We start from the raw sequence: 23939 nt of genomic DNA on the forward strand, positions 1-23939 counted from the left end.
ACCTGCGGGGGCCACCTCCGCGACTTTCGAGGTGGCGTAAACAATCAGCAACAGGAACTCCGGCCCGTCCCGGCCCCGGTCTTTGTGGCACTCGCAAAAACGTCTACCGTTCTTTCTCCGCCACACCTCCAGAGCCCAAACGTTCACCATCCAACCACCATGCCCAAAGCCCGCAAACACAAAATCCCAGTCACGTCCACCATTCCCAGTACATCCTCCTCCGCCGCCATTATCACCACCACTACCTCGAGGACATCCACAGCCACAACCATAACCGCAACTACGAGCGCAACCTCCTTATTCCTCAACCACGACATCGACTCGAATACCGGAAGTGCGAACCCCCAAGCGAGCCGTACCATCATCCGGCGCTTTCATGTCCTGCTTAAACGGAAGGCACAACTACAGGCTCTACAACAACGAAATCAAAAACAACGCCACCGTGACGGTGGGGGTACGGAGACGGCGAGGGAGATGAGGGAGGTAGAGAGGGAGATGGAGAGTATGGGCGGATTGGGCGTGTATCAGAGGATGTCGAGTATTGGGCAGGGGAAGGATAGAGGGGGTGGGAGCGAGAGGGTGTTGATTGGGTGGTTGAAGGGGATGGGGTGGAAGGGTGTTGGGGGCGTGAAGCATAGGTGCGTCCATGCCACGATCTACGGCTCTCGATATCAATATAATAATTCGTTTGTACTCACCTCTCGGTGCATAGGCTGCTAGAAGTCGGGGCGCTCAAACCGGATAATTATGCGGCTTGCAGCTCTTGGCTGGACGTGACGCCCATCGACCTGCGCTCGCGACATCCGCTCATTCGAGAGCAGGATTTCCTGGAGATGGACGCTGAAGAGAACGAGGTAAAGTGGGATATCGTCAGTTTGAGTCTGGTGGTGAATTTCGTGCCGGAGAGGAAAGACCGGGGTGAGCACGCTATGTTGCTCGTGATCTCGTTCAGGCAGAACTAAGTTACTGAACGAACTCTGTTGTTACAGGGAAGATGCTCACGCTAGCACATACGATGCTTCGCCCTAAAGGGCTTCTCTTTCTCGCTGTATGTTTTCCCCTGTCACCAGTCCGAATCGCTTCTCATTCACATCTTGTTTTCATCACTTCAACCACTTCTCTCCTTATTCTTCTTTATCTCCACGGGTCATCCTACTCTGAATACAGCTGCCCCTCCCCTGCGTCCTCAACTCGCGCTACACGACCCACGAATCTCTCAATACTCTCATGCAGCACATCGGCTTCCGACAGGTCCATGAGCGATGGAAACCGGGCGGGAAGATGGCGTACTGGCTCTATGAAAAAGTAGAAATAGAAGTCGAGCCAGCGGGAAGTCGGAATCGGGATGAGGATGGACGCGGGAGGCCAAGATCACAACTTCAATTACCGAAAGGAGATCGAGACCTGGAGGTGGGGAAGTTCGCGAAGGCCGAGGTGTTGAGGACGGGGAGCGATAGGAATAATTTTGCGATTTTGTTGTGAGGATCTTTTGGGCGTTGTTCTACGACATGGACGTGTGGAAGCCTGCTGTTGTATTTTATAGGTCTGCTCTGAGATACTGTATATGTAGGTCGACGCGCACTCATGTGGTCATTACTTGTGAAAGACCTCTACTGGGGTCGACGAGGGTCCTGGGTGCCATTCGATCAACCACAATGCGGGAATATCACAAAGCCTCGAATAAGTACATCACATATATCAATAGTCCAGCTCTTCCACCTCGCGTCCGTCCGCATGCTCCACTCGAATGCCAAACGCTCTCAGACGACGCAACGCCCCGACGAATCTACGACGAGGAACCCCTCTCACCCTCGCAAACAAGTCCTCCGGCGAATCTGCGAACAACTTCTCGTCAGAGTCGAGTTCTTCGGGTGAGATCTCCTCAGGCCACGGCTCCGGTGGGGAGGAGATTGGCAGTCCATCGAGCCCGATGACGGTTCGATAATCCTCGACCTCGTTCTTTAAGAGCCGCACGAGCCGAATGGACGTGCTCTGGATTTCGGGAGCGGCGAGCCAACACACGACCTGCCCGAGTTCTATCCTGCCCTGGGGCTCGTCGTACCGTATGGCAAGATGCGTGACGGTCGTTGGAAAATGGCGGATAATACAGAGCCGATTATAATTCAAGGCGTCGGGTTCGTAGAGTAAGGTGAACGTGTCTCCAGTGGTTATAATAAGGCGTGAAAGGAGCGGACAGTACTGGCCGAGCACCTGAAGGGAAGATAAGGGAGGGTCCCGGGCAGACAGGACTATGCTACCGGTGAGATAGACGGTCGTGATCAGGGGGCCCTGCAGTTCAAGAAAGCGTCTGGTCTTCGGTTCGGCCAATGAGATGTCACCGTCTGCTATATAAGCGGTCGTCAAGGATGGACAAGGTGGCCGTGATGGAGTGCGCATGGAGAGGTGTGAATCGCATTGGCAGGGCCCGCCGCTGCGCGCCCGAGTAAGACACGGGCATGATTGTAAAGAGAGTGCCAGTGGACTGGACGTCACGCCGCAGATCCAACAAGATACTGTCCTCCAGATGTCCATACCGGGTCCAATCGTTCGTATGTGTGGAAATATCCGAAAGAAATCGCGGGCATCGACGTTGTCCAGTCGAAAGATGTTGGACCTTCCGGGGATGCATTCGAATCGACGCAATGTGTGTCCGCAGGTAGAACCGATTCTCTCCCAAAATTCGAGCGGACGACGCATCCAATGTGACGGATGATCATCATTGAACGGGTCCGGAATTATCTCCCAACGCATGGAAATCTCGAGGATTTTGAGATTTGGGAGGTGCTCGAATAGTTTCTCTATGCCGGACAGCACATCTTCCCATTCTTCTCCAGGCCATGGTAGGTCTTTCATGACGAGGTCCAAGCGTGAGACGAACGATCCCAGAGATCGCGAATTTGACCCCGGGACCGAGTCCTGAGGTGGAAGTGCTAGCTTGTGAGCGAGATCGTCCAAGTGGCGACAACTTTGGATATGTAGGTGCCGGTACAATCGTGTTCCGAATAGCTCACGCCAGCGTTTGCAGACGAGCATGATCTGTAAGCCAACTGCGTTTGCCGTCCTCACGGTGGGTTTCCGAGTCAAGTTGCTGTTCCGAGGTACGTTTGGATGGGCGGAAAACGCTGACCTTCTGGCAGATCTCCGATTCGGGCCGAAGTTCAAAGGAGTGTTTTCGTAGGCGGCAGATGGTTGGAATGGGTCATCGTACTCGAAGTTCAAAGCTCCTGGGACGAGGGTGGCGAAATCGAAGACGCGCAACCATAGCTCATTCGGAAAGTCGGCGAATACGCTCGTTCTCGGGGAAGAATCACAGTCTGTATGCGAAATCGTTAAGTCAGGGCAAGAAATGGAAGTCAGAGCTTGCAAGTCGCTGACCTTCCATAATTTGCTATCTTCACCGTTCAACGATGTTGTCTCTGAGAGGACTCGATGGACCTTAGTTGTTGCAATTAAGCCCTTGTGTAGCGTGATGTAGCTACACACTACTTTGTTGTTCCTGAGTATCTTCTGTAGCGTACGGCTTAGACGCACTCCGAGTCTGAGTCTAACGTAGCGTTGGTTTGCTTACGGGTTTCCGATGTGACTGGCGCGACACTCACACTCGCAGTCGTAGCAAAGAATGGTCAGAAGGTAGAGCTGCAGGACGAAAAAGATACACGCCCTTGTAAGAGATAACAAAGGAAGTCGCAGTGGGTCGACGTCGATGAAGGACTGAAAGAGTGGGAAAGAGCACAGAGTCCGGTTCCCACAAACACCCGAACATGTCCGGAAGATCCCGACTAAGTTCATGTTCATCTGCCTTCCTCGCCTCGGCCCTCGACATATCGAGAAAATTCCAGACGGATGCATTCGTCTCATTTTATTACATTGGGAAGGAGAAAGAAAAAATCATCTGCGACTACAAAGTAACAAGCACAACCAAAAATCAAAAGAAAGAAAGAAAGAAAGAAAGACGATTCCAAAACAAGGCAGGAGCAAAGGACGAGACACGAGTGGAAATTGAATGATGTATGTGGATGTCGACAGGCGAATGATAAGATGTGTGGGAGGAAGAACCAAGGGATGAATGAAAAAAAGATATGAATGGCCGGATGAATGGATCGATGGATGGACAGAAAAAATATTTTATGAACGGAGAGGTACAGCTTGAATTGCATTTGACTTGAAAGAAGAACCTAAGTTGCGCAAACGTGAATATGTAAGTGAGTATGTAAAATATGTACCGAGTAACGCGTATGGAGTTTTTAGAGGCAGAAAGGCCACGCAACTACATTTTTGTGAACAGGGAAGACCAGAGCCAGAGCGGCCAATGTCCGTGACGTGGGTTATTCGAGTGCTTGTGTGAAGAGGATGAAGCCATACGAAGAAGAAGCATATGAATGAGGAGCCCTAATTGACCGTATGACTGAATGAATTTGTGTAATGTGTAAAGGAAACTACGTGCGCGGTCCATGTAACATGAATCGCGAGTAAATTGTGTGGTCTCTCATGAAGATAATCCAAAGTGGAGTGAATCGGCATAGGAGAGCGAAGAGAAGAGGAACGGAAAGAACATAACGTTTGACACCGTAGCGGCAGACCTTGAGTAAAGCATAACGACGAAGACAGGCACAATCACAAACCCCTGATAAACCAAAAGAGAAAAAGAAATCCATGAACAAAAGCACCCCAGAAGTCCAAGCCAGAGAAAATAAACATACGAAGGACCTCAGCACCCACGCCAAATAAAAACTCTTCATCGCTTCCCACCTCTCCTATTAGGCAATTTCCTCATCGGTCTCGCTGCTGGCGGCGGCGCCCCCATCGTGAATACCACACCCCCACCTGCTCCTGGCACGCCTCCCGCCGACGGGAGCTGCGCAAACGTCGATGAAGGCGAAGATACTGTTCCAGCTCCAAACGTAAACCCGGTTCCAGGGGCGGCAGCAGGCGTTGTAGGCTGACTCGCTCCAAACGAAAAGCCACCTCCAGCCGCGGGTGGTGCACCGTTCGTCATGTTATTCGTGGTCGAAGTTCCGTTGAAAGAGAACCCAGGAGCTTGACCGAACGCAGGACTAGCAGGCGCAGAGGACTGTCCGAATGGGTTGGTTCCGGGTAGAGAAGGCGTAGGCTGAGCAGGCGCGCCGAATGGGAACGACGAGCCGTTCGTAGCCCCATTAGTCGTCGATCCAAACCCACCACCAAAGCCTGCTGAAACGGGTCTCGTGGGGTCGTTAGCCGCACCGTTTTGCGGAGCTCCGAATGAAAACCCTGAAGACGCCGGCCTGGACGATGTCTGGGGTTGTGAACCAAAGCTGAAACCAGACGACGGAGGTCTGTTGGCGTCTTGTTGCGGCTGTTGAGTCTGTCCGAACGCGAAAGGGTTGGTATTGGTAGCACTTGTCGACGCACTATCAGCGGGTTTCGCCGCTCCAAAAGAGAACGGAGAGGTCGTAGCAGTCGGCGTGCTCTCAGTAGGCTTCGTCACCGAGAACGAGAATCCCCCACTCGCACCCACACCTGCGCTCGGCGGCTGACTCTGCTGACCGAACCCAAACGGCGACGCAGTGGTAGGTGTCGCACCACCATCAGCCGGCTTCGCGCCAAATGAGAATGGCGCCGCCGCCGTAGGGGTAGCACCACCATCACTAGGCTTCGCGCCGAATGAGAATCCACCCCCACTCGTCGGTGTCGTCGCTGTCGAAGCTCCGAACGCAAACCCAGAGCCCGTCCCTGCTGACGTAGACCCAAACGGCCCAGTAGATCCCGGGACTTGGAGTTGTAAGCCCGTAGGTCTCAACGCAGCACCGCCTGTCATCCCAACCGGACTCTCCTCCATCCTCATCTCGTCCCCGTTATTGCCTCCCGGCGGTGTTGTAGGCCTTCCATTCGTCGTATTGGCCGTGGTTGGGGTAGTGGTCGCAGCAGCAGCCGTAGTCGGAGCAGTGGGTGCCACTCCGAATACGAATGGCTTAGCAGTAGCAGGCGCAGAAGTCGTCGCACCGAACGTGAACGGCGTAGTCCCAGTCGTGGTTGAAGCACCAGGTGCAGGCACATTGAACGTGAACCCAGTGCTTACCGGTTTGGCGTCCCCGTTCGTAGGAGGTGGCGTCGCAGGGGGGGCACCGAACGAGAACAAGTTCGGAGGCTTCGCAGCGACATCCTTTGGTGCTTCCGCGGTATTCGGGGTAGTTGTCGAGGTGGTGGTGGTAGCAGCAGGCTGGCCGAACGAGAATGATGACGACCTAGTCCCAAAGAGTGGTTTTGGGGCCTCCGGTGCCGGAGCAGCTGGGGTAGTGGCGGGAGTAGTAGTGGACGGTGTGGCGGTGGCAGGCAGGCTGAAACTGAACGAAGATCCAAGCGAAGGAGTACTTGTCGTCGCAGCAGGTTTAGTTTCCCCAGCCGGTGCAGCAGTGGTCGAAGCAGACGCCGCCGGTGCCGGTGCTCCAAATCCAGTAAATCCACCCGTCGTCCCCGATCCACCGAACAAACTCTTCGGCTGCTCCGCCTTCTTCTCTTCGTCCTTCTTCTCAGTCGGCTTCGAAACGGTGCCGAAAGTGAACGGCGCAGGTGTGGCGTTGGCAATGGGAGGGGAAGAAGCCGGAGTAGTGGTGGAGGTAGAAGGAGCACCGAACGAGAACCCACTAACAGGAGTAACAGGCTTCTCCGCCGGTTTGGATGACTCCGAAGCACCATTTGTCGCAGCTGGAGCGGGTACGCCGAACAATCCTCCCGACGAAGTCGACGATGACGAGCCGGCACCAAACAGCCCTCCCGACGTTGTTCCCGTTCCACCCGTAGGAATAGAAGTCGAAAGCGGAGCGAACGAAAACGGCGCAGTCTTGCCCTCCTCCGCGTCTTTCTTCTTCTCAGTGGGAGGAGGAGGTGTCGTCGTCGTAGGAGGCGCCACACCCGTCTTTTGGAAGATCTTAGCACCTGCGAAGAAGTTCGGAATGCCCCCGTTCGTACCGGTGGAATTGTCAGAGGTTTTGGGCGTCGTGAACGTGAATGCTGGCGCGGTGGTGGGAATTGGAGCGGCGGAGGCGACGGAAGGACGTGGAACGGTGCCGGGCTTGGTGAGTGAGAAGGGAAGAGAGGAGATAGGTGCTTCGCTGGCTCCGGCGACCATGATAGCCGCCTGTTGCTCGATAGTGGGCTCAGGAGAGGGCGCAGCCTGGGCAGACTGAGTAGCCCAATAACGCGGATCAGGTCAATATGCGTTTCGAAGTGAGAAGATGTGAACGTTGACATACCGGCTTAGCGAAACTGAATCCACTCGGAGCCTCATACCTCGGCTGTATCTTCTCTTGTCCAGCTTTCTCGGCACCTTCCTCCTCTTCCTCCTCAAACTTCGCCGAAAACTTGTTTGCACCCGACCGTACCGGGCCCGTCAATCCTCTCTGGTCCCCGGAGCCACTTCCTCCTGCTCCAGTTGATACCGCCTCCCTTCTTATCGTGACCTTCCCAGGCCTATCTCTTTTCGGTCTTCCGATCCTTCCGGAAGAGGAGAGACGTACTCCAGAAGGATCGAACGACCCAAAGGGCTCGTCGGACGCGGACATCATGTATGAATCTTGATCGTGCTCGTCCGTATTCATGGGTGTATAGGTCGGGGTGAAACTCGTTGGAGGTTGGTAGAGTTGTTGATGAAGGGGCTGGGGTGTATTATCGTCCTCCGTCGAATCCATCCTATCATCCTCTTCCTCCTCCCTCACCTCCGCCGCCGTCCCATTCTCGCGCTCGGCCGCCAACGCAACACGCTCCGCCTCCAACGCAGCCCTCTCCGCCTCCTCCGCCACCCGCCCCGCCTCTTTCGCCGCCGCCGCCTCCTCCGCCTCCTCTAATTTCCTCTTCCCCAACAACTTCTTCATCGACCTACTATGCCCCGCATACGCATACGGTTTCTCCTTCATCATCCCTCCCGCTTTACTCGGACTCTTCTCCAGCTCTTTCCCCAATTCTTCGTCTTCGCGCTCCTTCGCCCGCTCCTTCACCTCCCGGATAATCTCAACCTTCACTTTCTTCCGTTCCTCTTTATCCCTCATCCCCAATTTCGGCTTATTCTTCTTCTCCGGAACTTTTATTTCCGGCGCGGAGGTCAACAAATAGTCCAGATTCTTCGCTCTACCCCTCGTCATGAACAGATCCATCGCGCGCACCTGTGCCGTGGCCTTTGCAGTACCAGCACCAGAACCAGAACCGGAGGAGGAGGGCTGGCCCGAGACGGATGCGGAGCTGAGAGAGGACGTGAGTGGGATTTTGAGCAGGTCGTTCGGTTTGAAGTTTGGGTCGTAGGGGCCGATGGTGGTGGTGGAGGCGGTGGAACCGATACTGGCATCGGAGGGGAGGCGGAGGAGTTTTCGGCTGTGGGGGGCGGCGGTGGGCTGGGAAAAAAGGAGATTGAATGTGGATGTGGATGATCAGTATTGTGTTTGAGATGAAGGTTGATTATTGTGATTTGGAAAAGAGAGAAGTAGGAAGCATGAAGATAGGGTGAAAATATTTCAGAATGTGATAACGATTTTTGTGTGCAATAAACACACTTGGGGGATTTATCGAATGCAAGCTCTTTGTGTGTGGTGTTCTGAGCCGTATGAACGCAACCCGGCATGAGCCTGTCCTATGTGGCTGACAGCACGAAGGGGAAAATCATGGTGACGCCAAAGTTCACCCGTCGACATTGTGCTATATGACCATGCGTACATCCCCATTCAGGTCTCACAAGATAACGGCAAAGGACATCACAGACGACGGCAGAGCTAAGCCAGCCAAGAAGCGCTGAAGAGCTCATGCCCGACCAGCTGGCCGCCAACTGAATTGACAAGGATACGCGCCCCAACCCGGGCTTCTACATTTACACGTGTGATGGTCATCTACGCGACTATTATGTTCCGGGAACTCGGCGCAAGCCGTGCTCGCTCATGCAACACCACGCGATAATTACGTAATGTGTAACCATATATGGAACAAACGCGAACAGTTCGCTCTCGACACAAGGAAACTTGCGCTGCCCTCTCTTCCCCTCTCTTCCTCTAAAAAACAATTCAACCGTTGAGAATCCCGAAAACGGGGAATGAGGTGCGTGTATGACAGGCCACACCCTCGATAAGAAAAAGCGAATGCATCTTAGGAGAAGAGGGGGGCACGGGGGAGTGAAAAGGGCAGCAACAAAGCAAGACGCGTCGTGAAGAGACATAGACTGGTAGACCGATGGTGAAAATGCACAGAATAAACCACTCGACTTCCGTCGTATCGCGCGATCTAGATCATACATCAGTCTGTAAAGCCCATCGGGCCCACATGGAAGCATCAAGTTTTCTCGATGTCCATGTGCTAAGGTGATAAAGGACAAGGGCCCCTGCGCATCCCGATGCTCGCGCGGAGCGGACAGCGACGAAGAGGATGGGAAAGCGAGAAAAGAAAGATAATGGAGAAAAAAAGGAGGAGTAAATAATACATACCCCTTTCTTCGTCTCGGCCAGACTGCCTAGTGTCACTTCCTGTTCTCCTTCAGTCGCCGGCTTCGAGGTTTCGGTGCCCTGCTCCTGCAGATCTTCCAACCGTGGACGCTTGACGAAACCTGTCTGGCGCTCCCCCGGCAAGGTCCTTTCTTGCGACTTTCTCTTGGGTTCAGGGCCGAAGCTTTGGTAGCTTTGGTCGGTCGGTAAGAGTGCATCGTGATGGCGGATGTGGAAAGCGCGGCCCTGCTGGGATTGGGAGAAGGTGGATTGGGACGAGGGAGGGCTGGTCGGTCCGGGAGAGGAGTGGTCTACAGAGCCTTCACGAGAGACGGGCAACGGTATGTGTGAAGGATCGTGGAAGGGGTACTGAGGACGGCGAGGAGGGTCCTGAGCCACCAGACGGTTGTAGACGTTATTCGGTGGGCGAGTCTGAGCACGGGGGGCGGCGCCCAAGGAGTAAAGGTTATTGGAGACGGAAGCCTGAGGAGAAACGGTACGGCGCTTTGGGTTGTCTGAGATGGGATGAAGAGGAAAAGGAAGAGAAGAAGCAGGACGAAGAAAGAGCGTGGATGGTGGGTCGTTGTATCCTTGCTGAGGCTGGGGTGGCGGACTGTCCCTCCTGACGCGCTTCATGCGGTGGTTGTCGTCGTCGTCCGCGTTGTTCATGCCTGACGGAGGTGGCTGCTCCCCGACACGCCTACGCTTTCCGCTGACATCGTTCTGCTCATCGCGACTGTCGACACTGTCGCCATTACTGAACCAGCCCATGGGGTCATTGAAGATGTTCTTGATCGTAGACAGAACCGACTCCTCGCGTGCAAGCTTTCGAGGACGGACGTAGGGGAGCTGCTTGCGCGTCGGCTGGTTCTGGCGCTGACTCTGACGAGGAGAACGGGGGGGCTGCATCGGAGTGGCTCTGTGGCGGGCTGCTGGAGACGGTGTTTGTGGCTCGTGGCTGAGGGTGGCTGAGGGGAAGAGCCGGAAGGAACAACGCGTCCTCAGATCATCTCCCGTTTGATATATCGCCTGTGAGCCTCGGGTTAGGGTTCGCCACACGCGTCCGATGACGTCCTTCTTCCTCGATGCAGTAACAAGGCCAAAACCGAATTCGAAGTGCTCCTTGTTCTGTTCCCCATGCTATGTTGCGCTCTACGCCTTCTCTTCTGAGGTCAACGGCTTCAGTAGTGGCCAGAAGACCAGTCCGTACTGGCAGGGTACTTGTGGTGAGAAAGTACAGCCAAGACAACGTTACAGAGGTTACCCCAGTAGCGTCGAGTTCGAAAGAACCAATACCGAATTCGAGCGTATGTCTTTGGTTGTTATTCATTTTGAACACGCAGGCTGACATTTGTACCTTTGGATAGAGAAGAGAAGCGTGGCTCTTCGTTGACTCTGTATTCCCCATCACCTTTGCTCGCTGGGAGTGAGTCTTCTCGTTCGCTGTGGCGAGCAAGAGTCGTGTGCCACCTACCCGTCCCGACGTACTAACTGTTAGATTGGATCTTTGACTGTAGTGTCCGTTACTACTGGTCCCTCTTCCGACAAGATGAACTCCTCTCTTCGCTAAAACGTCTTCTGTCCGACGCTCAAACACACGACTTCCGGCCTCTCTCCCTTTCTCCACAAGTCAAAGACGGTGGCGTGTTCGTCAAGTTCGAGTATTCTGGACCGGACGGACAAGTCGAGAGTACGCTGAGGAGGATAGAGGAGGATCTGAGAGAGCATGTGAGCAAGAATGGTGGGATACCGAATTCGTTGGGTGTCTTCAAGAGGGGAAGCTTGTGGGTTGTGAGAGGTAGTCCATGGCGTGAGGTACGTCCTCCTTCACAGAGTCTATGATGCCTAGAGTTGACAGAATATGTAGGATATGTATAGGTTCGCATCACCGCTTCTCCGAGTGATATTCGAAGGTCCAGACGTCCAAGAAGAAGCCCTCTACAACATCTTCCGCGTACGTCCCAACCCACCCTCTCACCCACCCTCCCATTCTTTCATCCCACCTCCCATCTAACACACACCCAACCAACCAAACAGCCCTACGGCCGCATAGTCGACCTCTCATCCCCCTCCCCCCTCCCCGGAACCTCCCTCCGCTCCTCCACCATCTCCTTCTCCAAACCCACCTCCGCCGTAATCGCCCGCAACGTCGCCCACGGGATCAACGCCGGTCAAACTCGACTACGAACGGTGTTTCAGCCGCCCGTGCAGGCGCATGTGGTGAGAGACTGGATTACGAGCCATCCGAAGATTATGGGACCTGTGTTTTTCTTTTTGATTGGGACGATCACTTACACGGTACGTTTTATTTTATGATTGTTTTTCGTTGGAGAGTTTGGGATGGGGATGTGGATGTGCGTGCTTATTAGATGGAATGGGAATGGTGTAGATATTCGACCCGATCCGTGCGTTCTTCGTCGAAGCCAAAGTCGGCGACTGGCTCGATTATCGCGGTACGTCTTCCTTTTTCCTTTTTCCCTTTTCCCTCAACCTCCAAACCCTCTCCCCCTTCAGTCATACTCACGTTTCCAACTCCACCTGTTTTTTCTTTCGTAGAGTTCAAAGCCTACCAATGGCTCCGCGCCACCGCCCTCACCCGATTCTCACTCGGCGATAACAGCAGCAGTACCACGAAATTAGAAGACGCGGACGCGGAGGGGAGTTGGCAGACGAGGAAGGACGCGGAGGTGGCGTTGAGGAATTATTTGAATGATTTGCCTAGTGGGTGGTTCTTTTCCTGTCCCCTGTTCCCTGTCTTGGTTCTTGGCCCCTGTTTTGGTTCTTGGCCTCTGTTTTGGTTCTTGGCCCCTGTTTTGGTTCTTGGCCCCTGTTTTGGTTCTTGGCCCCTGTTTTGGTTCTTGGCCCATGGTCGAGGTCGTGACTGTGCAACTGACGATCCTTGTTTGTCTGGGTTGGCGATGAATAGCGACGGTGGCGTTCGTTCATGGACCACAGGGGAGCGGTAAATCCAGGATGCTAGGCCGCGTATTGAAAGACGTCGAACGGTAAGTAACCATTTCACTCACTCTCACTCTCAAATCCATTCATTCATTCATCCACGCGCTGTGCTCACATCAAACCCTCTCACGACTGTGCTCACTACAATCTCCCTCTGAAAATACCTCGGACGACACAGATCAGCACTCGTCATCGACGTCTCCGAACTCCTCAAAGCGAACTCCGACACCCAGATGATCGCCTCGCTCGCGGAGCAGACGGGCTATTGGCCCGTGTTCAGCTTCTTGAATGATATCAACCATTTGGTGGATTTGGCGAGTGTGGGGTTGATTGGGCAGAAGGGTGCGTTTTCCTGTTTCTTCCCCAGCCTTTGCCTCATTCTGCGACCCATTATGGTTTGGTTTGGGCTGATGGGCGTGCGAATGTGGACGTGTTGTTGTAGCCGGCTTCTCGACCTCCCTGACGGACCAAACGAAAAATATCCTCGAGATCACGGGTACGGCGCTCACGTCCCTGCAAGCCTCCAACCGTAAATCCTTCGAAGAACAATCGAAACGCAACACTCGGAACAAAGATAGCGCGGCGAAAGGAGGATTGGTCGGCCGAGTGAAGGGTTGGTTTGGCGCGACTAATGAGAATGTGGACGGTGCTGTGGGCAAGGAGAAGCTGGAACGGGAGGTGAAGGAGAAGGTTGAAGAGACGACGGAGAAGGGAGAGGAGGTGGAGAAGGCTGAGGGGGTGTTGGAGGGTGTGAGGAGGAGTGGACAGGACGTTTATAGAGTTGCGACTGGGATACCTACCGGCACCGTGTCCAAGGTGAGGGAGTGGGTCGGGTACAACTCGTCCTCCGAATCCTCCAGCGAGCCTGCCAAGGACGACAAAGCTGAAGAGGGCGGGAGCGGCGAGGCGAGCAGGAACGAGGACGATGTGCATGCTGTGAAGGCGCTGCCGATTGTGGTGTTGAAAAATTATAATGCGGGGAAGAGGGATGATGTGTTGGATGTGCTGGGCCAGTGGGCGGCGGGGTTGGTCGATAACCAGGTGCGTTGCTTATCAATTTATACCATTGGAAGGCGACTGACTGGGATGCACGACACGTACACTATCCTAGATCGCCCATGTCGTCGTACTCTCCGACAACCGCGAAAACTCCAAACGTCTCGCAAAAGGTCCGGTCCCACTGCCTCACTGTCATATGATTTATGAACTCATCGCTCGTTTTTCAACACAAATAGCACTCCCCTCTAAGCCACTCAATAGTATCGCCCTCTACGACGCTGACTCCGCCAGCGCTCTCCAGTTCGTCAAGCAGCGGTTACACGAGTCTGGTATCGATGCCGATTTCTCGGAGAAGGAGACGGCGTACGTTGAGAGGCTGGGTGGGCGGGCTAGTGATCTTGCTAGTGTGCGTTCCCTTCTCTGTTTCCCCGATATACTATCTTCAACATGTTCCATTACCCCATATTGGGCTTTACTGACATTAATTTCCCTCAGTTGATTCACAAAGTCCGCGGCGGCCAACGGGTGGTGGACGCAGTAGATGATATCGTCCGTCGTGGTGTGAGCGAACTCCGAAAGAACGCGTTCGGGGACGATATGGAGGATGCGAAGGCTTTGCCCTGGACGAGGGAGCAAGCTTGGGCGGTGTTGAAGGCGTTGTCTGGTGCCAACGAGGTGCGTCTTTTTGTTCACCTTCAACACGTGGAGTTGTTGACTAAGGGCATTTGGTACGTATGTGTAGGTTCCGTATCATGATGTGCTGGTGAACTTCCCGTTCAAGGGCGATGAGGCAGCGTTGAGGGCAATGGAGCAGGCGGAGTTGATCACTATTGGGACGCATAACGGTAAGTCATCCAACGTCCCATCACACCCTCTACTGATCCGTCAACTAAAATGTGTGGCAGAACGACCGTCTGTCATCCGTCCTGGAAAGCCCGTGTACCACTACGTCTTCGAGCGCCTCGTCTCAGGTAACTCTCTTTCCTTATAATCTAATTCACCGCCCACGAATTCAAATCTCACCTCATTCTCCATAGACCCGATCTTCCAAGCGACCCAAGACCTAGCATTCAACACCAAGCTCGTCGAAGCCGCCGAAACCATCGTCAAATCCTGCGAATCCGAGCTCATCGCGCTCAAAGAGATCGCTTCGTTCGACCAGGGCAGCTGGAACCTTTTGGCTGGTCCGAGTCCGACAAAACAAAGGGCGACGCATTTGTTGGAGAAGATGCAGGCGGCACAGGAGAGTGTGAGGAAGTTGGAGAAGAGGAATGCGGAGTTGAAGGCGGTTTTGAAGAAGGGCGGTTGAGTGAGTTGATAACGTTGTAGAGGAGCCAGGGATCTCAGAATGACAGTCGTCTGTGTGCTGCGCAATGTAAGACCGTGACTCATAGCATAGTGCAGGATGACGACGATAGCAAGGTAGAGTGGCGGCGAAACCCCCTTAGGCTTGGGGCCCGCTCCCCGATTTGCCTGGAGGCAATTCACGACGTCTTATAAGTCACTGACGGGCAGTTCCGGGGCTGTTATTTTCTTTCTGGTGACTACATCCTTACTTGTGTTTTCCTACCATCTGCACCCGAAGTACTTATATCCAAGGAAAGTAAGTTGGGCTCATAACAAGCCTACAGTTTCGAAACTTGTCTGCTGATTCAATGTAACGGCATAGTATTTTGCACCTTACAGAGCAGGTCGAGGGGTTTTCGAGGCCCATGTCGACGATGTCAGAGGGCGTGACATCAGAAGATATTGTGAGTTTCTCCCTTCCGTATACGATGTGGTAGGACTGAACTGACATTGCTCCGCATTGACATAGCAGACCGAGACTGTGTCGCCGAGGACGGTATACGGCATTCGCCTGGTTGAGAGCATCCCAAGGGCGAAAGGTGAGAAGTTTTCATGTCTTTCTCACATCAACCGCTACTGATCAAGTGTTCGACACTACTGACGATCATAGTCTGCGGTGCTCTCACGTCTGGCGGAACAAGTGTTGATATGCCGAACGAGCTATGGCTCCATGTCTTCGGTTTCGCCACCTTCGTCCCTGGCGTTCTGGATATCGCATCCGAAGATCCATTCCAAGCCTCTCTCCCCTACGGACCCTCTAGGCCCATGTATTCGGATACGCAGCTCGATTCCGTTCGTCGAGACGTGAGGACATCGATCGCATTCGGCCTTCAGCTCACGCTCGTCTCCAAACGATGGCATGACATCTTCATCGCAAGACTGTACCGGCATCTCCATATCCGTAGTTACCGTCACTTGGATGCTCTCATCCACAAGCTAGCCCGTCCCCAGGAACTGAAATCACACCCATTCTCTTCGCCCTGGCCCCTCGGGAGCCTGGTTCGTCGCCTAGATCTTGCCATAACGGACGTGCCGTGGCGTCATGGAGGTTCAGTAAACTTCCTGGCGCAGGTGGAGAGACTATTTGAGCATCTACCACAGCTCAAAATTCTCGAGATCTCCTGGTCCGTGGACAATCCTGTGAGTTCGCGCCAGAGTTTGCAAGCACGACGGAAAATACAGCCTACCCTCGAATTTTGGGAGACGGTCAGCTCTTTCTGCGGAGGGTCGTTGCGTCGCCTCGACCAGACCCGGACACTATCTGAATCCTTCCCCCCGGCCCTGGGCATGCGCCCCCGCGACTTCTTTCAATTTTTTCCGCGCATATGTACAGACGGTCAACTTGCCCGTGGGAATCGCATTTGGCCCGTATTGTTGGTTATGCGACGCGACATCTCACCCGCCCGAGACCTTGCAGTCAAATGCATACCTCGTTCTTCAAATTATATCTGAACCTTGCCAGTGCGACCTGCATTCCGCCACTGCTCAACCACCACCTTTTCCATCGCTTACCACGGCTATTGTGTCCGGCGATATCCTCAGATTTGGAACAAGTACGACCAGTCGGTTTATTCGCCTTCAGGGCCCACTCCTCACGACCATCTACCTTACGGGCAGCATATCACCACTTGAACCACAATATCCGAGCTTTGCATCGTCATTGCAGACCCTTGGTCAACATTGCCCACGTCTATCGCGCCTCGTTCTTGCGTTACAGAACATGCTTGACGGGCTCGGCGAGCCTACCGTCCTGAACGAGAGACGGCTAGACATCATTCGCAGTATCCCTACAACTGTCACGCATTTGGGTGCTTGGTACGGCCATTATCCCTTATACGCTCGGACAGACCTGAGGAGGATCATTTGTTGGCTCGCCACACCAGAGATCAGACGTACTTCCATCCGCGTCGTCCGTATGTTTGATCAAAAGACCCCGCAGGGCCATGCCACAATGCTTCCTCCATTCTCCGCCGGGACGACAGAATCAGAGGGGATACGATTCGCGAGTGATGACCTGGACCAGGAGTTATTGGAAGACTCCCCGGAGGACTTGTTCGCACAAGAGAACGGGGTTCCTCCTCATAGGTTCGTCGGCGCGTTGCGTCGTCTGAGCGAATATGGCATTCGGGTAGAGCATGCGGACGGACGCGAAGTGACGGAGTTAGATCATTAACCTAGTAGAGCAATTTTCGAGTCATGATGTTGGATTTGCGAATGCTCGTCAAAGAATGTTTCCCGTCGTCTTGGTCCCTATCCTTGAGTTTCTCGTGTCAGGTTTACCCCATGGCCGTTATAGATGGACTTCGTGCGCCTGAATGTACTTGCACGGCTACCTTTACATTGGCTGATATAACTGTTCCATAAGCCGATACTTTGTAGTCGCTGTTTTCTTCAGGACAAAGTTTCTAAATGTCCTTGTCATAGCCGATGAATGAACACGATGCTGGTGCCACACACTCCATGAAATTTTCGGATACAGAAGCATGCGACGAAAAACCATACGATGAAAGCCAAGGCGACAACGCGGACACATTCAACCATACAACCACAATATTGGGCGACATTTCACTCCTGGAGTGACTTCACCCATACCTCACCTACAACATCCCACTCCTTCAACACCCTCACCGTCTCGATCTTTCTTTCCTCTCCATTACCCACATTATCCTGATCCTCGTATCGATCCCCGACGAGCACCACCCGCAGACCCCCAACGTTCCAGAACCCAGCCTTCCTGGGCAAATACTCCAACTCAAAGTCCCATGAACCTTCCACCCTCTTACCAACGCCAAGGCCATCCTTGTTTACCTCACCTTCACCTTCTCCACCTCCTTCGACACCCACTCCGGGTTCACGCACAGGTACTGGCGCAGACAACCGAAGAGGAGGGAGGAATATGGCCGAAGGACCGAGGTATCTGACATATGCTGATTTACCGTATTTCTCCTCGTCTTGTGGCGCAGGTACGGGCTGCGGGAGTGTAGTGGAGACGGGACGTTCGGGGAGAGGAGAGGTTTGTTCGATTGGTGAACCGACGAGTGTACGTTCGTTCGAGCTGAGCATCGAGATGGATGTCTGGCGGCTGAGGGGGGTGGAGGTTGTGGATGGTGAGGTAATTGTAAGAGCTTGGACGCGAGGCGTATGCGCGGTTTCGGTGGCGGTAGGCTGTGCATTTGTGTTCGAGGATGTGGACGAAGTAGCAGCAAGCATGGGGAGTTGGACGTGTTGTACAACGACGGTGAGGACGCGTTCCTTCCCGGCGGGGACGGGAGCAGCCGAGGAAAGCGTGAAAGCGACCTTGAAGGGTTTCTCCACGAACACGTCGTCCCTCGGAATCTCTCTCACGACCAAATCAACGTCCACTGCGTCGCTGCCTAGCGTGGATGCAGCCTGCCCAGCGTCACCAGCTCCAGGGCTCATACCACGGAGTGCAAGAGCGTTCCCTGCTGCTCCGAAGGTAGTTACGGGACTCTGAGAGCGTGGAGGTACGGACATGGGCCTGTTCTTGAAGGGTGAAGTGGGACGATAGGGTGCTGGAGTGCCACTTGGGCCAATGGGTGGGGTACTGGACCGGGACCCGGGGCGCGAGTGACTTGGGAGAGGTGAGTTGGCAGTTGTGGTGGGTGTGCCGCGTTGGAGATATGGTGGGAGAGCAGACGCTGGCTGGCGGGGTGGTGATTGTACTGAGGGTACTGGGATACGGCGAGAGAGCATCTGGTGATTACGAGAGGTCAGAGTGCGGCAAAAACTATGTTGATGCAGTAAAACGTACTGAGGTCAACAACCGACCAGGTTCACCGAAGGATGACCTCCAGGATATATCAAGTCTACCCAGGGGGATGATGCTTCCAGGTGTGTGCTGGATCGCAAAAGTCGGCAATTTCACAGCCGCTAAGATATACATATATTGTCGTATATCCTGTGGTTGCATAAGCGTCTGCGAGCCAGTGAATAGACTCTCTGGTTCTGTGGCGTCCGGATCGGACGGAGGAAGTACGTTTCCCTCTTCGACTTGCCAGCCTTGAGCGGGCTCGAAGAGCATGCGTTCAAACCACATGGGTTCTTGGGTGAGATTCTGGATATGGACTTCGAGAAAGACTTTCTCGCGTTCACTTCGAGAGAGGAGAGCGGAGGGAGAACGTGGCGTATGGACTTTAGTTTTGACAGATAGAGGGTTTGTGACCTATCATTACTACCAATCAGAACCTTTCTTGACAATAGAAGGGGGAATGCCACGCGAGACAGTGGGTTAAAGAAGTTTTAGGCAGGACACCTTGGTGACAGGACAGAGTGATATGATGCCTGTGACGGTTTCGCTCGAGGTGCCACAGCTGCTATTGGCCAAAGACTTGCCCGTACTTGTACATCCGCCCACACAAAAAAGGCATAGATATGAAAGAGCAGTGTCGAAGACTCACCGCAAACTTATAGAATTTCCTGAATGTCTGGACATCGGGATCTCCGTTCTGCCCATCGAATGGAGGCTGCGGCGGTCGCGCACCTGGAGGGAGCTGATAGGTGACCGTGCAGGCCAAAACGTGCTGACCCAGCTCCTTAATCTCATGATTCACAATGGTCTCCAGCGTATCTCCGGCAACCAGACTCTGTGTTGGACCTCCCAATTCCGCGAGAAGGACCTTGTTTGTGGCCGTCTGCATTTCGATCTTGAGGTTTACGCCGTCGACTGCAACAACGGTCTCGTTGTTGATCGCTAGAACCCCCGAGAAGGTCTCACCCAGTTGGATAGCCCCAAATGAAGAAGGAAGAGTGAGGAGTTCGGTATCATTGTAGAGGTCACGAAGCGTCTTCGGATGACCTGGTAGGGGTGATTTGCCTTGTAAAGAGAGTATCGAGGCCGTGGAGTGCGCTGAGAAGGAAGGAGAGCTTGAGTAAAATGGTTCCCAGGCACTTGCAATAGAAGGTCGCTACTAAGAGCAATTTCAGCTCTCCAAACCCGTGGTCAATTAAAGGACTTGATTCAGATGAGTACGCACGGAGACCCGCATCACTTTGAGAGAGAGAAGGTGTCCCTGGCCGTCCATACTGTGAGAATTTGATTTTTCCTGCGAATTTTGTGTTACGATTTCAGAGCGAGGGAACAGCGTAGAACGAAGATGGTAGTACTAGTTACGAGCAGGCCACACCTTTTCGGAAGCGTTGTGGGGGTTGTTTGTATGTGTTAGGATCACAAGCCATTGGCTTCTTCATCCGGTGCCACCGTGCCAGCCAACCGCGCACTACGACTTGACTACAACGATTATCTTTTCCGATTTTCGCTGTGATCTACTTGTTCCAAACTTGGGCCTTGAGCTTTGTTTTTTTGTTCCAACGTGATGACTGGTTTATTAGTGACACTGGCACGAAAGCAACTGCCGCGTGGCCTGACGCGGCTGAAAGGACAATGCAACAACGACAAAGCGTTGCCAAGTTCTTGTCTCACCAACCGGCAAAGAGGCCTATTTAAAGGGATGTTCGAGATACGATTGACACCATCTTCCTCGCTCTATCTAACCGGACATGTCTGCTTCACCAATCTTCTCTCCTTTCATCCCTCCTCCTCCTGACAGCCCTCTCGACTGCGAGTTATGCGCCGCGGGGGACTCCGTCGACTCTATACCCATCGCAGAGCTATCCCTGTTGGACAAAACACTGCAACTCACAGTAGGTTTACTCACATCTTCTGTAGTATTTCAATCTTATTTACGCTATATCGATGTTCAGGCAGAACCAGAAGACGTTCGACACGAACTTGCAGAGAAAGTCGCAAAATATTTTTCCGCATCCCTCCGCGCGATGAATATCCCATACGAATGGGAAAACCTCTCCGGGCTTGTCGAACATCTCATGGTCCGCTCTGGTATGGGTCGCGCCGCCGTCTTTGCCGCCTTATATCTCCTCTGGCGCCTCAGAAATCTGCCTCGTTTCGAATGGCAGTCGGACCCGGACGCCGCCTATCTCTTCACTGCCGTTGTCTTCATGCTAGCAGAAAAGCAACGAGAGGACAATCCCTACGAGAACTGTTCCTGGCTCGTGATGTTCAACAACTTCCTCGAAAAAGTTGGACTATTTCGGCCAGAGGCAGCCCATACAGCTGTGGAACTCACCTGTATAGAGGTGGAGCTCTTACAGTATCTGGACTATAATCTGGACGTCATGTTCGCCTTGCCGATCTTCCAAGAATTCAAACGAGCGTTAAAATCAGATACTCTGTCTTTACTGAAAGTCTCCTTCCCTGAGGACCTTCCCGCCTCTTCGCTTCCCGACTTACCCTGTCCATTTCCTGTGTCACCACCTCGAAGAAATCCTCCTGCAAATCGCACCAACGACTGCTCTTGCACTTCTGTCAGACAAGCCCCGCACATTCTACTTTACTCGCTGTCTCTAGACCCCTACTATTCCCATCCTACTCTTCCAGTGTCTCTCCCCTCTCCTGAATCATCATATGCCTCATCTTCCTCTTCCTCTGCATTCTCCTCCTCCTCTTCCTCGTGCACAGGCTCCCACGTCATCATCGTGAGCACTGCCATCCCTTGGGAACCGACCAAAATCTATCAAAGTTGACGTGTCGCCTCTCGTCGTTGGTAATGAATCGAGCGACTCAGGTCGTGTAGTAAATAGTGAAGTTGAGTACGTGTATTTCTAGCATTATTACATCCCAGTTCTGTGCATATTCATGGTCTCTGCTTTATATATCCCTCCCTTTTCCACCGAACTTATAGGACGCGGAATGCGTGCACAAGGCGACGACGGTGTTCCTCCCTCTGGCAAGTCTAATGGAATGTAACGAGCATCGCATGTACAAAACGCTCAAATATTGAAACAGTTCTTCGTGCACGAAATAGTGTCGAGGGGAAGAATCTGGGTAGCGAAAACTCTCTGCTGTAGTGGCGTCATTGTTTGTACTTGTTAGGATCCGAAGCCTCTGCTCAATAATTGTTCGATACCGTCCGACTGACGCAGGCCGACACTCACCATCTGACACTAAGTGCACAGCCCTCCAGCTTCAGACATTGAACTTTGAACGAAGATCACTATGTTGTCTTCCCCGAATTTGGCTTAGTGTATTGATCAAAGAGGTCTACCCGCTAGGGCCGGCTTCGTAACGACAACGCTTTGTTTTTCTTCATCGATCTCCTCGGGCCCTGCATCATCAATCTTGTTTGTACCATCGATCGAATGCTGGCACCTGCGACGTGCCACCCGTCCCCTTTGGCACAGCCCACGAACGAGAACGGACTCAAAAGAGCTCAAGACATCGAAATCACGGGTGAGTGCGGTCCGCTCTGACGACTGGTTCCTGTCCGAGCCCTGCATTACGAGCGTTGTCTCGAATGAAACAAGTTGCTCTGGTTGGCAATCAGAGGGAAATCGCATCCTTCCTTGATCCACGCTGATCGATGTTGTGCCAGCGTGGTGGCTTTTTGCCTATCTGAGACGGTCTTTTGTGTATACCCACGTGGGCCTAGGCGCCCGCGACCGAAGCGGCACCCTTGAACCTCCCCGAATGAGCCATCGTTTTGGTGGCGCAGTCAACAATGCTCGTGAGGATGGGATATAAAGCGTCTCCTTCCAAGTAACCACCACAACCCACAACTCTGCGTCCTAAGGGAATCCGAGTCCTCCTGAGGTCCTCCTCGAAGCCCGAAAGAACTCTTCGTCAGCACAGGTTTACGGCCTTACATTGGTGCATAATGCAACGCGCCATAATTCTCAGGGTGAGTCGTTATCCTTATCGACAGCCTGCGTTATTATTTATGCTTGTTTACTGGTTATCAGAGAGAGCCAGATGACATCCGGCAGGTGTCACAGTTGGTCATAGCACATTTTTCCCCGGTATTCAGCCACTTTACCTTTCCGCAACATGACCAAGAGAAGCTCATCAAGTTCGTGGATAAGTGCATTAAAGGCCTCAATCTGGACCGCGGGGTTATGTTCACCACTCTCTACATCCTTGCGCGTCTCAAAAACAGAGAACGCTCACTCTTCCTTCCATGGCACTTCACTCCCGACGCTTCCTTCCTATTGACCCTCGTTGTCTTGAAGCTTGCACTCATGTCCATAGAAGACGCAAAGTTTCTCGTCAAGGTCTGGATCCAGGCACTTGGGAAGGCTATCGATCGACCAAGCGATGCATTACCCAGCACGCGACAAGTGATCGATATCGAGGCCGAGGTTTTTCAGTATTTGGACCACAATGTGGACGTCACCTTCGCTTTGCCCGATTTCGTGCGCTTCAAGCAGTATCTGTCAACACGTCCAGACATCCTTACAACCCTGAAGGTCGAGTTACCTAACAAACTACCTCTCATGTTGCCTCTCCCCAAAATCAGTCCATCTTACTGGCGTCCCAGGAAGCCGAAGCCACCAGCTACTAGCCCGTCGCATCCTCCTGCTAACCCCGTCCAACCTCTCGATGAGTCACAGCCATCAGCATCTAATAGTTTTGCACGCTACGCGCCTTCGCAATGGTGATCTCACCGAGATTGAGTTGGATCGCGCTATGCCGGAGGCTCCTCATCTGTTGAAGCTTGCTCGTGAGACTCAATTCGGCGTCTTGTGTTTCAAACCCGCCAACATCTAGTAATGTTTGGAGGGCGATATAGTGTGGCGTGTATGTGGCGGTGCAGAGCCTGTTGAACTTGTTTCGGATGTGTTTTTATGTACCTCTATTAAAGTAGGTATACGTAGTAGAATGTTAAAGTGATCTGCTTCCTCAGGCCTGCTGCTCCTCTGATAGGAAAAGAGAGGTTTCTACTGTACTGTTGAAGCGGATTGCCACAGTGGCACTTATTTGGCCTTGTTAGGAACACAAGCTTTCGTCGTCGGCCGCAGCGTAAACGAACGTTGTCGTGAAATCTCATCTCGCATACCAGACAACCTGGACAGCGCTACTCGAGGCTTTGATCGCATCAAAGAGACAGAATGGTCTTTTCTCTCTCTCTTTGCCTGCTCTGGACGGGCCCCTGTTTGCAAAATTGTACTCGCCGGCGGTCTGCCTCTGCCTTCGAATTTCATCATGGGCCTTCGAGCTTTGATCGCTTTATCTTGTGCCGGTGCCAGCGGAGTGCCAACGACGCCGGCACCTGCCGTCCAGTCGAGCGCGGGCGCGAAAACTTCGCCTTCGCGCCCTTTCCGTTTTCTTCGTCCCTTTTCCTCAGTCCTCCCCGAATCGTCGAATCGTCCGCGCGCTCCTCCGCT

The 23939-nt window shown here is 53.3% G+C and overlaps 8 protein-coding genes across 8 annotated transcripts; 5 read left to right on the plus strand and 3 right to left on the minus strand.

The window, feature by feature from the left end:
• Positions 1 to 159: 159 nt before the first annotated feature.
• STEHIDRAFT_161028 (uncharacterized protein) lies at positions 160 to 1482 on the plus strand (the record flags this gene model as incomplete). Its single annotated transcript, XM_007308549.1, has 4 exons — positions 160 to 638; positions 713 to 918; positions 990 to 1048; positions 1168 to 1482. The coding sequence occupies 4 exons, from the start codon at positions 160 to 162 to the stop codon at positions 1480 to 1482; spliced, it is 1059 nt and encodes a 352-aa protein (XP_007308611.1).
• Positions 1483 to 1698: 216 nt separating this feature from the next.
• Positions 1699 to 3382, minus strand: STEHIDRAFT_161029 (uncharacterized protein; the record flags this gene model as incomplete). Its single annotated transcript, XM_007308550.1, has 3 exons — positions 1699 to 2345; positions 2535 to 3314; positions 3376 to 3382. The coding sequence occupies 3 exons, from the start codon at positions 3380 to 3382 to the stop codon at positions 1699 to 1701; spliced, it is 1434 nt and encodes a 477-aa protein (XP_007308612.1).
• Positions 3383 to 4016: 634 nt separating this feature from the next.
• Positions 4017 to 10393, minus strand: STEHIDRAFT_171392 (uncharacterized protein). Its single transcript, XM_007308551.1, has 3 exons — positions 9441 to 10393; positions 7233 to 8363; positions 4017 to 7162 (listed from the first exon to the last, which is right to left on the minus strand). Exons 1-3 carry the CDS (start codon positions 10344 to 10346, stop codon positions 4736 to 4738), a joined length of 4464 nt encoding a protein of 1487 aa, XP_007308613.1. The 5' UTR covers positions 10347 to 10393; the 3' UTR covers positions 4017 to 4735.
• Positions 10394 to 10575: 182 nt separating this feature from the next.
• On the plus strand, positions 10576 to 14976 carry STEHIDRAFT_103002 (exonuclease). Its single transcript, XM_007308552.1, has 16 exons — positions 10576 to 10744; positions 10805 to 10863; positions 10955 to 11252; positions 11305 to 11391; positions 11475 to 11735; positions 11827 to 11890; positions 11994 to 12158; positions 12364 to 12442; positions 12574 to 12737; positions 12838 to 13436; positions 13507 to 13564; positions 13631 to 13800; positions 13890 to 14069; positions 14137 to 14239; positions 14300 to 14365; positions 14432 to 14976. Exons 1-16 carry the CDS (start codon positions 10580 to 10582, stop codon positions 14701 to 14703), a joined length of 2790 nt encoding a protein of 929 aa, XP_007308614.1. The 5' UTR covers positions 10576 to 10579; the 3' UTR covers positions 14704 to 14976.
• A 139-nt stretch (positions 14977 to 15115) lies between these two features.
• Positions 15116 to 16914, plus strand: STEHIDRAFT_161032 (uncharacterized protein; the record flags this gene model as incomplete). Its single annotated transcript, XM_007308553.1, has 4 exons — positions 15116 to 15145; positions 15211 to 15280; positions 15352 to 15881; positions 16204 to 16914. 4 exons carry the CDS (start codon positions 15116 to 15118, stop codon positions 16912 to 16914), a joined length of 1341 nt encoding a protein of 446 aa, XP_007308615.1.
• Positions 16915 to 17306: 392 nt separating this feature from the next.
• On the minus strand, positions 17307 to 19783 carry STEHIDRAFT_161033 (DUF974-domain-containing protein; the record flags this gene model as incomplete). Its single annotated transcript, XM_007308554.1, has 4 exons — positions 17307 to 18455; positions 18514 to 18924; positions 19160 to 19666; positions 19736 to 19783. The coding sequence occupies 4 exons, from the start codon at positions 19781 to 19783 to the stop codon at positions 17307 to 17309; spliced, it is 2115 nt and encodes a 704-aa protein (XP_007308616.1).
• Positions 19784 to 20258: 475 nt separating this feature from the next.
• Positions 20259 to 21302, plus strand: STEHIDRAFT_114398 (uncharacterized protein; the record flags this gene model as incomplete). The annotated part of the gene is made up of 2 exons (XM_007308555.1): positions 20259 to 20402; positions 20463 to 21302. 2 exons carry the CDS (start codon positions 20259 to 20261, stop codon positions 21300 to 21302), a joined length of 984 nt encoding a protein of 327 aa, XP_007308617.1.
• Positions 21303 to 22432: 1130 nt separating this feature from the next.
• Positions 22433 to 23213, plus strand: STEHIDRAFT_114399 (uncharacterized protein; the record flags this gene model as incomplete). Its single annotated transcript, XM_007308556.1, has 2 exons — positions 22433 to 22456; positions 22518 to 23213. 2 exons carry the CDS (start codon positions 22433 to 22435, stop codon positions 23211 to 23213), a joined length of 720 nt encoding a protein of 239 aa, XP_007308618.1.
• Between the last annotated feature and the right edge of the window lie 726 nt (positions 23214 to 23939).

This window comes from Stereum hirsutum (genome assembly GCF_000264905.1).
Source record: "Stereum hirsutum FP-91666 SS1 unplaced genomic scaffold STEHIscaffold_15, whole genome shotgun sequence".
NCBI classification, from domain to species: domain Eukaryota; kingdom Fungi; phylum Basidiomycota; class Agaricomycetes; order Russulales; family Stereaceae; genus Stereum; species Stereum hirsutum.

What these genes read in the sequence shown, in the direction of transcription:
- STEHIDRAFT_171392 (XM_007308551.1), bottom strand. Translation starts at nt 10,346, where the DNA reads ATGCAGCCCCCCCGTTCTCCTCGTCAGAGTCAGCGCCAGAACCAGCCG. An exon ending in TGGCCGAGACGAAGAAAGGG is followed by an intron (nt 8,364 to 9,440) that starts GTATGTATTATT and finishes CTTTTTTCCCAG; the next exon opens with CCCACCGCCGCCCCCCACAG. An exon ending in GATTCAGTTTCGCTAAGCCG is followed by an intron (nt 7,163 to 7,232) that starts GTATGTCAACGT and finishes TGGGCTACTCAG; the next exon opens with TCTGCCCAGGCTGCGCCCTC.
- STEHIDRAFT_103002 (XM_007308552.1), top strand. Translation starts at nt 10,580, where the DNA reads ATGTTGCGCTCTACGCCTTCTCTTCTGAGGTCAACGGCTTCAGTAGTG. An exon ending in CGGGGTTGGTCGATAACCAG is followed by an intron (nt 13,437 to 13,506) that starts GTGCGTTGCTTA and finishes ACACTATCCTAG; the next exon opens with ATCGCCCATGTCGTCGTACT. An exon ending in GGGCTAGTGATCTTGCTAGT is followed by an intron (nt 13,801 to 13,889) that starts GTGCGTTCCCTT and finishes AATTTCCCTCAG; the next exon opens with TTGATTCACAAAGTCCGCGG.